General features: G+C 40.6%; 1 protein-coding gene across 2 annotated transcripts in view; it reads right to left on the bottom strand.

Annotated features, from left to right (window-relative positions):
• Positions 1–13,434, bottom strand: part of ZNF385A (zinc finger protein 385A) — a 349,073-nt gene that overhangs the window by 158,991 nt on the left and 176,648 nt on the right. The window contains exon 1 of one of the 2 annotated variants that reach the window (XM_082244589.1): positions 7,400–7,478. The exons of the other annotated variant lie outside the window; for it this stretch is intronic. Within the exon in view, the coding sequence (XP_082100715.1) occupies positions 7,400–7,465 (66 nt within the window). The 5' untranslated portion in view covers positions 7,466–7,478. Of the gene's footprint in view, positions 1–7,399; positions 7,479–13,434 lie in introns of those variants that run through there. 2 annotated transcript variants of the gene reach the window in all.

The raw sequence follows: 13,434 nt of genomic DNA, 5'->3' as shown, positions 1-13,434 counted from the left end.
AAGTGACATCTTCATCCTCATCATCCCTTCCCTGTGTACAAGTGTCATCTTCATCCTCATCATCCCTTCCCTATGCACAAGTATCATCTTCATCCTCATCAACCCTTCCCTGTGTACAAGTATCATCTTCATCCTCATCATCCCTTCCCTGTGCACAAGTATCATCTTTATCCTCAACCTTTCTCTGTGCACAAGTATCATCTTCATCCTCATCAACCCTTCCCTGTGCACAAGTATCATCTTCATCCTCATCATCCCTTCCCTGTGCACAAATTTCATCTTCATCGTCATCATCCCTTCCCTGTGCACAAGTATCATCTTCATCCTCATCATCCCTTCCCTGTGCACAAGTATCATCTTCATCCTCATCAACCCTTCCCTGTGCACAAGTGTCATCTTCATCCTAATCATCCCTTCCCTGTGCACAAGTATCATCTTCATCCTCATCAACCCTTCCCTGTGCACAAGTGTCATCTTCATCCTAATCATCCCTTCCCTGTGCACAAGTATCATCTTCATCCTCATCATCCCTTCCCTGTGCACAAGTATCATCTTTATCCTCAACCTTTCTCTGTGCACAAGTATCATCTTCATCCTCATCATCCCTTCCCTGTGCACAAGTGACATCTTCATCCTCATCATCCCTTCCCTGTGTACAAGTGTCATCTTCATCCTCATCATCCCTTCCCTATGCACAAGTATCATCTTCATCCTCATCAACCCTTCCCTGTGTACAAGTGACATCTTCATCCTCATCATCCCTTCCCTATGCACAAGTATCATCTTCATCCTCATCATCCCTTCTCTGTGCACAAGTATCATCTTCATCCTCATCATCCCTTCTCTGTGCACAAGTGTCATCTTCATCCTCATCATCCCTTCCCTGTACACAAGTATCATCTTCATCCTCATCATCCCTTCCCTGTGCACAAGTGTCATCTTCATCCTCATCATCCCTTCCCTGTGCACAAGTATCATCTTCATCCTCATCATCCATTCTCTGTGCACAAGTGTCATCTTCATCCTCATCATCCCTTCCCTGTGTACAAGTGTCATCTTCATCCTCATCATCCCTTCCCTATGCACAAGTATCATCTTCATCCTCATCATCCCTTCTCTGGGCACAAGTGTCATCTTCATCCTCATCATCCCTTCCCTGTACACAAGTATCATCTTCATCCTCATCATCCCTTCCCTGTGCACAAGTGACATCTTCATCTTCATCATCCCTTCCCTGTGCACAAGTATCATATTCATCCTCATCATCCCCTCCCTGTGCACAAGTGTCATCTTCATCCTCATCAACCCTTCCCTGTGCACAAGTGCCATTTCCATCCTCATTACTGTGCACAGGTGTCATCTTCATCAACTCTTCACTCTGTACAAGTGTCATCTCCATCCTCATCAACCCTTCACTTTGCACAAGTGTCATCTCCATCCTCATCAACCCTTCACTTTGCACAAATATCATCTTCATCCTCATCAACCCTTCACTGCACTGTGCACAATTGTCATCTTCATCCTCATTACCCTGCCACTGCACCACGCACAAGGGTCATCTTCATCCTCATCAACCTTACCTGCACTGTGCACAAGTGTAATCTTCTTCTTTATCAACCCCCCACTGCACTGTCACAGGTGTAATCTTGATCCTCATCAACTCTTCACTGTGCACAAGTGTCATCTTCATCCTCATCAACTCTTCACTGTACTGTGCACAGGTGTCATCTTCATCCTCATTAACCTTTCCCTGCACTCTGTACAGATGTCATCTTTGTCCTTATCAACCCTTCACTGGCAGGGAGCACTGCCCTCAAGTGTCATCTTCATCCTCATTAACCCTTCAAAGCCAGGGAGTACTCCTGCACAGGCATCATCTTCATCCTCATGAACCCTTCCCTGCCAGAGTGTGCAATGACAGCATGAAGGAAGATTGATGGACCTTTTCCATGTATATACTGTATAGAGTATCTGTATAGAGTGCAGCCATTGGGTGAGCATGCTGAGATCTGGGGGTGATAGTGTTGATGAGTGACAGATCCATGGCTGTCATTGTCGGATACTTTGTAGTCTTGTACAGTCTTGTAGATAAGGCACAGGCAGGAGTTCTGAGCCGGCCACACATTGGGGGGTGAATGTGAACGTTCTATGAAAGTTCCTTTGTTTTTCTAATCATTAGTGGGCTTCATGTCATTTTCAACCTCAGGGATGAGAAAACTCGAAGGAGCTGGATGGAAAATTTTTCAGGAATGAGCAAATTTCTAACATTGTATGCGGGTTTTCTTTAGGGATGATCGAACGGTTCAGGTCGAACATTGACTGTTCGAAATTCGGCCGAATTCCGAACTTTTTGCGGAAAAAGTTTGGAATTCGGCAACCAGAACCGACCAAAATGCAATGGGACAGGAACTGGGCTTTAAAAGCCCGTGATTGGAGCAGAACCATCAGTAAAAGCCAATTGAGGGGGCAGGAGGATGCTAGGAATGTGATTGGAGTGACTAGGGGGTCCATAGGCCAATCAGTAATGAATACGCCTCCCCAGTATATAAGATAGCCCTGCCAAATCTCTAGCACTGTAATACAGGGGCTGTGGAAGAGAGTGGAAGCAGTTCTGTTACTTCTGCTTCAAAAGTGTCATTTAGCAATTATTAGTGTGAGGAAAGGGATATCTAGTGTAGTTAGGGTACTATTTTCCACTATAGTTAGATTCAATAATCTAGTTTCTGTAGGGAAAGTGTTAAGTGTCAGGGTGACTGTAGTGTAGTGTAGGGTTAACTGACTGACTGCTATGGCAGGATGACCAAACCCTTCCATGTCAGGGTGACCGCCATAGAAAAAAGATTGTTTGTCTTAGAATTGCAGTAGAGCAGGATAGTGGCTCCGCTACTTTCACACCTGGCCGTTTTTGTTGGAGGCGTTTATAGGGCTTTTTTGTGGACGTCTTTGGAGGCAGGCATGACATCTGAACTTCTGTGTAGGGGTATATATACACACACACATATATGTATATATACACATACACACATATAGGTGTGAAAGTAGCAGAACCCTATGCCTGCAAATAATTTAATTAGCGCAGGCATAGGGTTCCGCTACTTTCACACCTATATGTGTGTATGTGTATATATACATATATGTGTGTGTGTATATATACCCCTACACAGAAGTTCAGATGTCATGCCTGCCTCCAAAGACATCCACAAAAAAGCCCAATAAACGCCTGCAACAAAAACGCCCAGGTGTGAAAATAGCGGAGCCCTATCCCTGTTCTACTGCAATTCTAAGACAATCTTTTTTTTTCTGGTTCTGGACATGCTACAGAGCTGAAACTTCAAAGGTACAATTTTTAGACCCCCCAGACACTAAATCCAAAGAAATCTCATTTCTTTTTTCAATAATTTTTTCAATAATCGTCTCTCTATCAAAAACGACAATTTTTAAGAACTTTTTTTTGCCTGATTCATAGTCCCTGGGGCATGACCCAGAACCCTAGGCACTTTTTAGGGGCATTTATTGGGTTTTAGGGCTTCAAAATGGTGTTTTTTGATTACCAAAGTTCGGGTCCCATTGATTTCAATAGGGTTCAGGAATCCGGGGCGAACTTTCGTGAAGTTCTGGTGTTCTGGTCAAACCGAACTTTTCAAAAGTTCGATCATCCCTAGTTTTCTTCTGTAAAATCCATTCATCCCAAAATCAAATGTTCACAGCAAACATTTTCTGACATTCGAATGTTCTGAGCATTTTCCTAAAAGACTTCTTCTAAGATCTATTGTTCAACATTATACCCATCTATAGCCAAGGCCCACCATACAATCTGATCATACATTGATAGATATAAACCGGAAACTCAGTGGACTTAAACGTTGAAAATCCTTATAGGCTACACAAGTACATCCAGTAAAACAATGCTAACGTGTTTCGGCTGCTGTGGCCTTACTCATAATCATGGCTATAAGTAAGGCCACAGCAGCTGAAACGCGTTAGAATTGTTTTACTGAATGAACTTGTGTAGCCTATAAAGATTTTTGACGTTTGAATCTACTGAGTTGCCAGATAATAGCTATTAACATTAAAAGTACTGAAGAACTGCACGTCCCAGCAACAAGCACTGGGTTTCAGTCTTCGATAGCATCACCAGCAGTGAGCATGGGTGTTGTATTCGGTAATCTGACCATACAATCTGACCATACAATCTGACCATACAATATGACCATACAATATGACCATACAATCTGATCATACAATCTGACCATACAATATGATCATACAATCTGACCATTCAATCTGACCATACAATCTGACCATTCTATTTGACCATAAAATATGATCATACAATCTGACCATACAATCTGACCATACAATATGATCATACAATCTGACCATACAATCTGGTGTGACCATACAATATGATTGGAATATGATCCGAGGTGTGGATGGGCAGCACTGATATACTCTATGTATGGAGATGATTGCAAGTCAATCGATCAGATGATGAGATTGTACAGTGAGAACAGAGATGTGATGGATAACTTACTATCGTATCTCCCAAATATGAATCCTCTTCCCTGTGTGTGACCATACAATCTGATCATACACTCTGTGTGACCATACAATCTGATCATACAATCTCTATACAATCAACTTTACGGTGGCAATACACACTCCCATATTATTATCTTAACTAGGCTTGTGACGGTATCAGATTTTCATGCTGCGATTAATTGATTAAGGTTTTGCCACGGTATACGGTATTATCACGGTATTCTATTATTAAATTTAAATTATTAAATTTCCACCTCACTTCAATTTCATTGCTGAATTTAGGGGCTTTGGTTCACTTATGCACATTATTATATAGTCAGTCAGTACAGACTCTGTGAACCAGGCCTAAAATAGGTCATCAAGCAGTGTCTGGCCTAACTGGTGATAACTGGTTCTGGCGCTCGGCTCCGATCCGATGGCCTGGTCATTAAGAGGGCAAATCCTTGTGGTCAAGAAGTGGTTAAACCTGAAGGAGGTGTTGTTTATAAATTACTTTACTATTGCTTTAGGCCTGGTTCACATGTATGCGGGTTGGTGGTTCACATTTGCACAGGCATAGCAGCCCATTGATTTGAATGGGCTGCTATGCCCTCATTTTCCGCAGAAAAAAGGTGCATGCAGCATTTTTTTAAAATTCAGTGGCCTTGAAATCCATCCTGCTTTTGCACCATGCGACTAACCTGCAGTTCCTGCTCTGGCAAGCTTTCTGCATTTTTTGTATACGTGGGCACGGCATTTAAAAATAAACAGTTTGCGTGTGCAGCAACGGCAGGTAAGTCGCATGGTGCAAAAGAAGGATGGATTTCATGGCCACTGCATTTTTTTAAATTCTGCATGCACCTTTTTTCAGCTGAAAACGCAGGCATAGCAGCTCAAGCCCATTCACATCAATGGGCTGCTATGCCTGTGCAAATGTGGGCCCCCAACCCGCATACATGTGAACCAGGCCTAAAGCAATAGTAAAGTCATTAATTGGTTAAACCTGCAGGAGGACCGGTGTTTTTATCTATTAATGACTTTACTATTGCTTTAGGCCTGGTTCACATGTATGCGGGTTGGGGGCCCACATTTGCACAGGCATAGCAGCCCATTGATGTGAATGGGCTTGAGCTGCTATGCCTGCGTTTTCAGCTGAAAAAAGGTGCATGCAGAATTTAAAAAAATGCAGTGGCCATGAAATCCATCCTTCTTTTGCACCATGCGACTTACCTGCCGTTGCTGCACACGCAAACTGTTTATTTTTAAATGCCGTGCCCACGTATACAAAAAATGCAGAAAGCTTGCCAGAGCAGGAACTGCAGGTTAGTCGCATGGTGCAAAAGCAGGATGGATTTCAAGGCCACTGAATTTAAAAAAAATGCTGCATGCACCTTTTTTCTGCGGAAAATGAGGGCATAGCAGCCCGTTCAAATCAATGGGCTGCTATGCCTGTGCAAATGTGGGCCGCCAACCCGCATACATGTGAACCGCCAACCCGCATACATGTGAACCACCAACCCGCATACATGTGAACCAGGCCTAAAGCAATAGTAAAGTCATTAATAGATAAAAACACCGGTCCTCCTGCAGGTTTAACCACTTCTGGATCGCAAGGATTTGCCCCTTTAAAGACCAGGCCATCGGATCAGAGCGCCAGGACCAGTCATCACCAGGTAGGCCAGACACTGCTTGATGGCTATATAATAATGTAATGTGGGCTGCTAGGCGTGTGTGTGTGTATATATATATTTATTAGAGCTGCACGATTCTGGCCAAAATGAGAATCACGATTTTTTAGCTTGGAATAAAGATCACGATTCTCTCACGATTCTCTGTGTAACAAAAAAAAAAAAAATTGGGATAACTTTACTGTTACGTTTTTTTTTTTTTTTTTATTCATTAAAGTCTAATCATTGCGTTTGAAAGACTGCTGCGCAAATACAGTGTGACATAAAATATTACAACAATCGCCATTTTATTCTGTAGGGTCTCTGCTAAAAAAATATATAAAATGTTTGGGGGTTCTAAGTACTTTTCTAGCAAAAAAAAAACTGATTTTAACTTGCAAGCTGCAAGTGTCAGAAAAAGATCCAGTCTTTAAGAGGTTAAACTTCCTTTCTCCCTGGCAGAGGGAAGGAAAAGATACAAATGTAATCATTTTTGTTTATAGTTAGGAGACTTAATGCTGAAAGGTGTTAGCTGAGTGAGTGAATGAGTCATCCAGCTCACTGAAATGTATCAATTCACAAGTCAGGCAGACTTGACAGAGAAACTCGGTATTTTAAAAATGCCACAATAACAATACCGTGGCTATGCAATACCGCGATATATCGAATTACCGAAAACCGGCATATGTCTAATCTTAACTATATTATTAATATAATATCTGATCAATCAAAATGATCAAACTGGCAAACGATTGAATAGCCTTTCAATCACACGAAGTCGGTGGGTCAGATTGGAATATGATCCGAGGTGTGGATGGGCAGCACTGATATACTCTATGCATGGAGATGATTGCACGTCAATGGATCAGATGATGAGATTGTACAGTAAGAACAGAGATGTGATGGATAACTTACTATCGTATCTCCCAGTCCCGGCTATTGATCCTCTTCCCTGTGTGTGTCATATTGATCGATCAGGTTGTAGACTATAGATGGATTATTCTATGGAGAAGGAATGGATGGATATGGCTGTGTATATGGGCAGCATTAAATCCAATACAGCTCCGTAACTGTCTACAATATCCGATCACACTGCATACTTATCAGAGATCGTTCTGTGTGTGGGGATCCCGATACAACACAGAACACACGATCACCCCCATGTGTGATCCCCCGGTCAGAGCCATCACACACCATGCACCTCTACCCACCTCCTCCATGGCTCTCCTCCCCGGATCGGTGGGATCATTCCTCTCCCCGTACACACTGCCTCTCATTGTCCGGGGAAGCGGCTCCGGACTCTCATCGCCATCCCGGCCGGAGGAGGTGATCAGCAGGTGACTGGGGAGGACAGGGTTACACACAGAGAGCGCTGCGGGCTCAGGGGAGGGGCCTGTCACATCTTTAGCCACTCACAGCGCAATGTAGACGGAGAGGCGTGACCATGGATTGCCTCTATCTCTTCGCACAGACATGCAGGAGAAAGTTTTCTATGTTCTGTTCATTCACTGAGCGATCATCGCACCGATCATCCGACTGCTCACTCTGACCATTATTATCTATATACGTATTATAATAATCACTTTTATTCGTTATTTTAAGTCTTATTTTAATAAATATTATGCTAATTATTCATAATTATTGTAAACCTTAGTATATTTATTATGTTATTATTATTATTACTCATCATCATTATTATTATTATTAGTATTATTACTCATCATCATTATTATTATTACATTTATTATAATTATTATTATTCATTGCTTTTAATCCTATTATAAATTAATATTTATATTATTATTATGAATATACTATGATTATTATTGTTAATCATTATTATTAATCCTATTATAATTAGGTATATTATATTATTATTATTATTATTATTTTATTATTATTATTAATAATAATAATAATCATTATTATAATTATTATTATTTGTTATTTTTAACCCTATTATAAATTCATATTTATATTATTATTATGAATATATTATGATTATTATTATTAATAATTATTATTAATCATATTATAATTAGTTATGCTATTATATTAGTATCATCATTATTAATATTATTACTAATAATAATTATTATTATATTTATTATAATTATTATTTATCTTGTGTATTATAATAGTTAATATCGTTTTAATCATTATTAGTCATTTAATTATTATTATTATTATTATTATTATTATATTATATGTTACTATATGTTATTTATGAATAACATGTTTATTTATGTATTTATCCATTCTTTATTTATTTCACATAACGTCACAAAATTAGTTTTTTCAATTGTTTATTGCAAAATTAGTTTAATTGCAATTGTATTTATCATGAGTACACAAGTGGGGATTTGCTTTTCTATAACCTGGTAGCGCTCAAAACACCTACGAATGATATTATATAATATAATTATTATAGTTATACAGTCATGGCCAAAAATATTGGTACCCCTGCATTTCTTTCAGATAATGCACCACCTCGTCCACAAAAGTATTGCAATTACAAATGTTTCGGCCTTCTCATATTTATTTCTCTTGTTTGTATTGGTATGACACAAAAAAGTGGAGAAACAAAAAGCCAAATCTGACACATTCCCAGCAAAAGTCCAAAAATGGACTGGACAAAATTATTGGCACCTTCTCAAAATTGTAAGAAATAATTGCATTCCAAGTTTGAGATGCTCCTGTAATTTGTAATTAAGCTCACTTGTATCAGTTAAAGCAGTCATATCGCCTGTGAAAAAAAAAACCTGCAGGACAATGGCGTAATGTGCTAGTATGCATCGCATACTAGCACATTATTAAATACTTACCTTAGAACGAAGCCCCCACACGGTCGCCCGGACACCGCAGAGGGAGCTGACATTCCCTCGGCGTCTCTTCCGGGTTCGGCAGCTCCAGCGCTGTGAGTGGCCCGGAGCCATGATGACGTCACTCCCGTGCATGCGCTCGGGAGTTCACTTTCCGGCAAGGAGCCGGCAAGGAACTCTGTAGGTCTGGGAGAACGCATGCGCCGCTGGTGTCAGCGGCTGCATGCAGGGTGAATATCTCCTAAACCGTGCAGGTTTAGGAGATATTAATTTTACCTACAGGTAAGCCTTATTATAGGACTTATTATAGGCTTACCTGTAGGTAAAAATTAAAAAGCAGAGTATGCTTTAAGGGCTCATGTACACTGCTACTTGTAAACGAACGTTTAGGAGCAGTTTGACGTTTTTTTCAGAAGCCCCTGAACCCTCCTCTATGTTATCTTATCTGTCCATGTACACAAGGTCGTTTACAGTTATTTAGAGGCAGTTGAGTTTAGTTTCGTTTTTTGGAAAGCAATTATTTGCGTTCAAGATGTTTAGAACGTGTGTTTACTGGTGTTTCAAATGCCAAACGCGGCTAAACGCGGCTACCCATGTTTAGCGCTTGCATTTTTACTGTATTAGGGGGAAGGATTTTTTTACCTCTAAAAACGGATCTGAGCGCAAACGCTGCTAAACGCGGCATGCAAACGCGACACAACAGACGTTTTAAACGTCCTTTACATAGCTGTTAAGTTCCTGCGTTCAAAGGAGGTTTGCAAACATCCAGTGTACATGTATGTAGACAGGTGCTGGCAATATAGAAATAACATGGCACACCCACTATTTTTGTCGACGACTGTAATTATTTATGTTTGATCTATTTTTATTGTCATTTTTGTTTGTTTACATAAGAATGAATTAAAAGCAACATAGGACCTATTCAATACAAAATAGAAATACAGACTTGTGCTGTCCAATCCGAACCTGAGAAAATGATCACAAGGTACAAAGAGAGAGAGAATACAAAAAAAACAATATAATCTTGAACATTACGAGGCCTCATGTACACTGCAACTTGTAAACGACCGTTTTTCAGCAGTTGGGCATTTTTTTCAGAAGCCCCTGAACCCTCCTCTATGTTATCTTATCTGTCCATGTACACTGAGTCGTTTACAGTCAGTTACAGGCAGTTGAGTTCAATGTCGTTTTTTGAAAAGCAATTATTTGAGTTCAGGATGTTCAGAATGTGTGTTTACCGGCGTTTCAAACGCAAAAATGCGACCGAACGCGATCACCCGCATTTAGTGCTCGCGTTTTTCCATTTTAAAGGGGGAATGATTTTTTGACCTCTAGAAACGCTTCTGAGCGCAAACGACCGCTAAACACGGCTGCAAACGTGTTTTAAACGTCCTTTAAATTCCACCGTTCAAGGGACTTTTTAAAACGTCCCGTGTTCATGTAGCCTATATCAGCAACCCCAAGACCCAAAGACTGCGGCGCAAAACCGGTATGGTATTAGGATATAAAAATCAGGTATAATTATTTATAATCATAATTATCTGTATACTGGGAGGATTATCCCGTCCAATCGGAAATTTATAAAGGTCCTGGAACTGCATTCCTGCTGAAAAAAAGCCCTATATATATATATATATATATATATATATATATATACAGAGAGAGAGCGAGAGTAGTTTGTTCAGAGACGTAACTAGAACCTTCAAGGCCCTTCCCTTCAAGCCTGGGGCTCTTCCCACTGATCCCGGGGCCCTCTCGTTGTGGGACCCTTTCACAAGTTCTGCAGTGGGCCCCCTTCCTGCCATCTTGGGGTCTCCCCACTGTGGCGGAATGCCAGGGCCCGGTCGCAAGTGTGACCTTTGCGATCCTGGAAGTTCACCCACTGGTGTCAGTACTTTTTATTTTTTGGTATTGTAATTGTAATATTTTTTATCATTTTATTTTATTTTTTTTACAATATCACTGACTATGACTCTGTCCATTCAGAAAAACAAGGAGCTGAAAAATTACATATTAACTGACCCCTTCCTGGTTCTCTATTGTGACACATCTCCTGCTGCAGCCGGCAGGGGAGGGAGCACAGTGGGGGGGGGGGGGGGCTTGGGGGACCAGGGGAGCACACAGGGGCCCAGAGACAGCAGAACGCAAGTAAACTGTATAGGAGGAGTGGCAGGGGAGCATACAGAGGAAACAATCTCCTCCATTTTCCTCCTGCAGCTACAGGAGGTAAAAGGAGGACAGTGATTTCTCTACATGCTGCCCTCCTATCCAGGTGTACAGGGGAGCCGCACAGGCCTCTGGAGCATGGGGTCCGGTTGCAATTGCAATAAAATGCAAGGAGGTTGATAAAGGCGCTACCTATAAATAATAAAATGTCTCTTTACGGTTGCAATTGCAACCCCTGTAGTTACGCCCCTGGTTTTGTTGTATATTAGTTCCCAGTAGCAAGCAATGATTTTTTTTATTTTTCATTTTCTCCACTCATTAGACACTATGGGCAGAAAACAACTTATTAAACAAGCACAAGTATGGTTAACATTGTAATGTCTTTTCAAACATTTCTTACTTTCTGATGGGTGTGTAAAAATGTGCATTTTGCAAATCATGTAGGAGCTGGAGCCTGTCCCCTTGCATGGTCTCAGTGGGTAGTTGTACATGTAGGTCTTATAAAACACAACATGAAGCGGAGGTTGGGGGTCTCTATGTACAGTGTGTTGTTAGGAAGAAAGGGCATAAGGTACTAAGGGTACAGTGCTGCTAAGGGTACAGTGCTGCTGTTGCTCTTAGATAGGACACACGTCTATTATGCTGGTAAAATACAGACTTCAAAAAATGACGCACTTTTTTGAATATCAGTTTACACTTCATGGTTGTCATTGTTGTTCAGCAATTCAAAGAGCTTTGACTTTCCACTACAGGTTTTCTATGGAGTGCAACTGCAACAGCAACACCTGCAGGTGAGAAGTAAATACTGCACCCCTTGAGAATCAGAGAGGAGACGTATGGTATTGTGAACTGAAGGGTTTATTTTGGTTTGGCCTATACTATTAATTTAATAATTTTTTAGAAAACAAATTCTTTCTAGATTGTAAGCTCTAACGAGCAGGGCCCTCTGATTCCTTCTGTTTTGAATTGTACTGTAACTGTATTGTCTTCCCCCACATCGTAAAGCGATGCGCAAACTGTTGGCGCTATATAAATCCTGTATAGTAATAATAATAATATTCTATTGAACTGAATTCATCTGGAGCCTCTAACCCCTATGGTCCTGCTCCCAAAGCCTACTTTGGCTCCCAGAACCCTTGAATTCTAGCAAAAATAATTCAAAATATGCTAAATATTATTTTACATTTTTATTGTAGTTGCATAGTTTTATGATGGGAAAGGTATAAAAAAAAAATCAAGGAAAATCAAACTTTTGCTTAAAAGCGAAACTTAGCCTACAGAAAAATCTTCATGACATATAGATAAGAGCACTTAATTAATATATCAGAAGTACCTTTCTAGAGAAAATGCTGCCCTGGGATCCCTCCAATGCTAGCAGCATGGTGAACAGCCTAGGCTCCTGATCACATGACCCGTGCTATGATCAGCGGAGATCAGGACAGGAAAGTTACTTCCGCCATTGCGCTACTCTTCATTTTTCCACCCCAGCAAGTCTGTTAACATAGTTTTAAGTTAACATTTGAGTTTAGGTTCACTTTAAATGTCAGGCAAACGAAAGCAGCATTCATGGATCAGTGAGCAGAATATAAATCCAATCATTTCTCTTTGGAAATAAAGTCTGTTTTTAAAGATGACACTGGATGACCTATAGCAGGCAGAATCCATTGCTAAATACAGCAATATAATTACATTGTAACAACTAGCTCACAGGCCGCAACCAAGGTCCCAAGTGCAAAGTCCACTGAGAAAGAATATTTATTGCCTCCTATTCCTGGATATGAAGTCTGGAGATGTCCAGATCAATTTTATTGTTCAATAACCTTGTGAAAGTTACAAGGGATGCGGTGTGGCAAACTCTGGAAGACGTTGCGCATTTATGATATATCAATACCAAGAATGCCGCTGCTCTGCTACCTGATCCGCAAAGACCTTGCGAGGTTTCAAAAATGTTGCTGGAATGTGTGACGGAATACATCGCACTATACTAGAGATAAAAGAATAGACGCTACAAGAACTGCAATGTACAAGGTCACATTTTTGTGCCTTCGGGTCAAACTACTTACTGAACCCCCCCTGTGCGTTCCGTTACCGCACATGTAAACCCAAAGCTAAAGTTACATTTACATACAATTGTTACTCATTCTGTTTAAGAATATCTACTTAAATATTCCCAAGTTTATAATACTTGGAAAGGGTTCTTTCACATGAGTGACCGGAGGACAGAAAAAGCAGGTGGCAGAGCCACAGTTTTATCGCCC

Source organism: Pelophylax lessonae (assembly GCF_965119305.1).
Source record: "Pelophylax lessonae genome assembly, chromosome: 2".
NCBI classification, from domain to species: Eukaryota; Metazoa; Chordata; class Amphibia; order Anura; family Ranidae; genus Pelophylax; species Pelophylax lessonae.
Note: the sequence above shows the minus strand (reverse complement) of the source record. Positions and strands in the feature narration are given on the sequence as shown.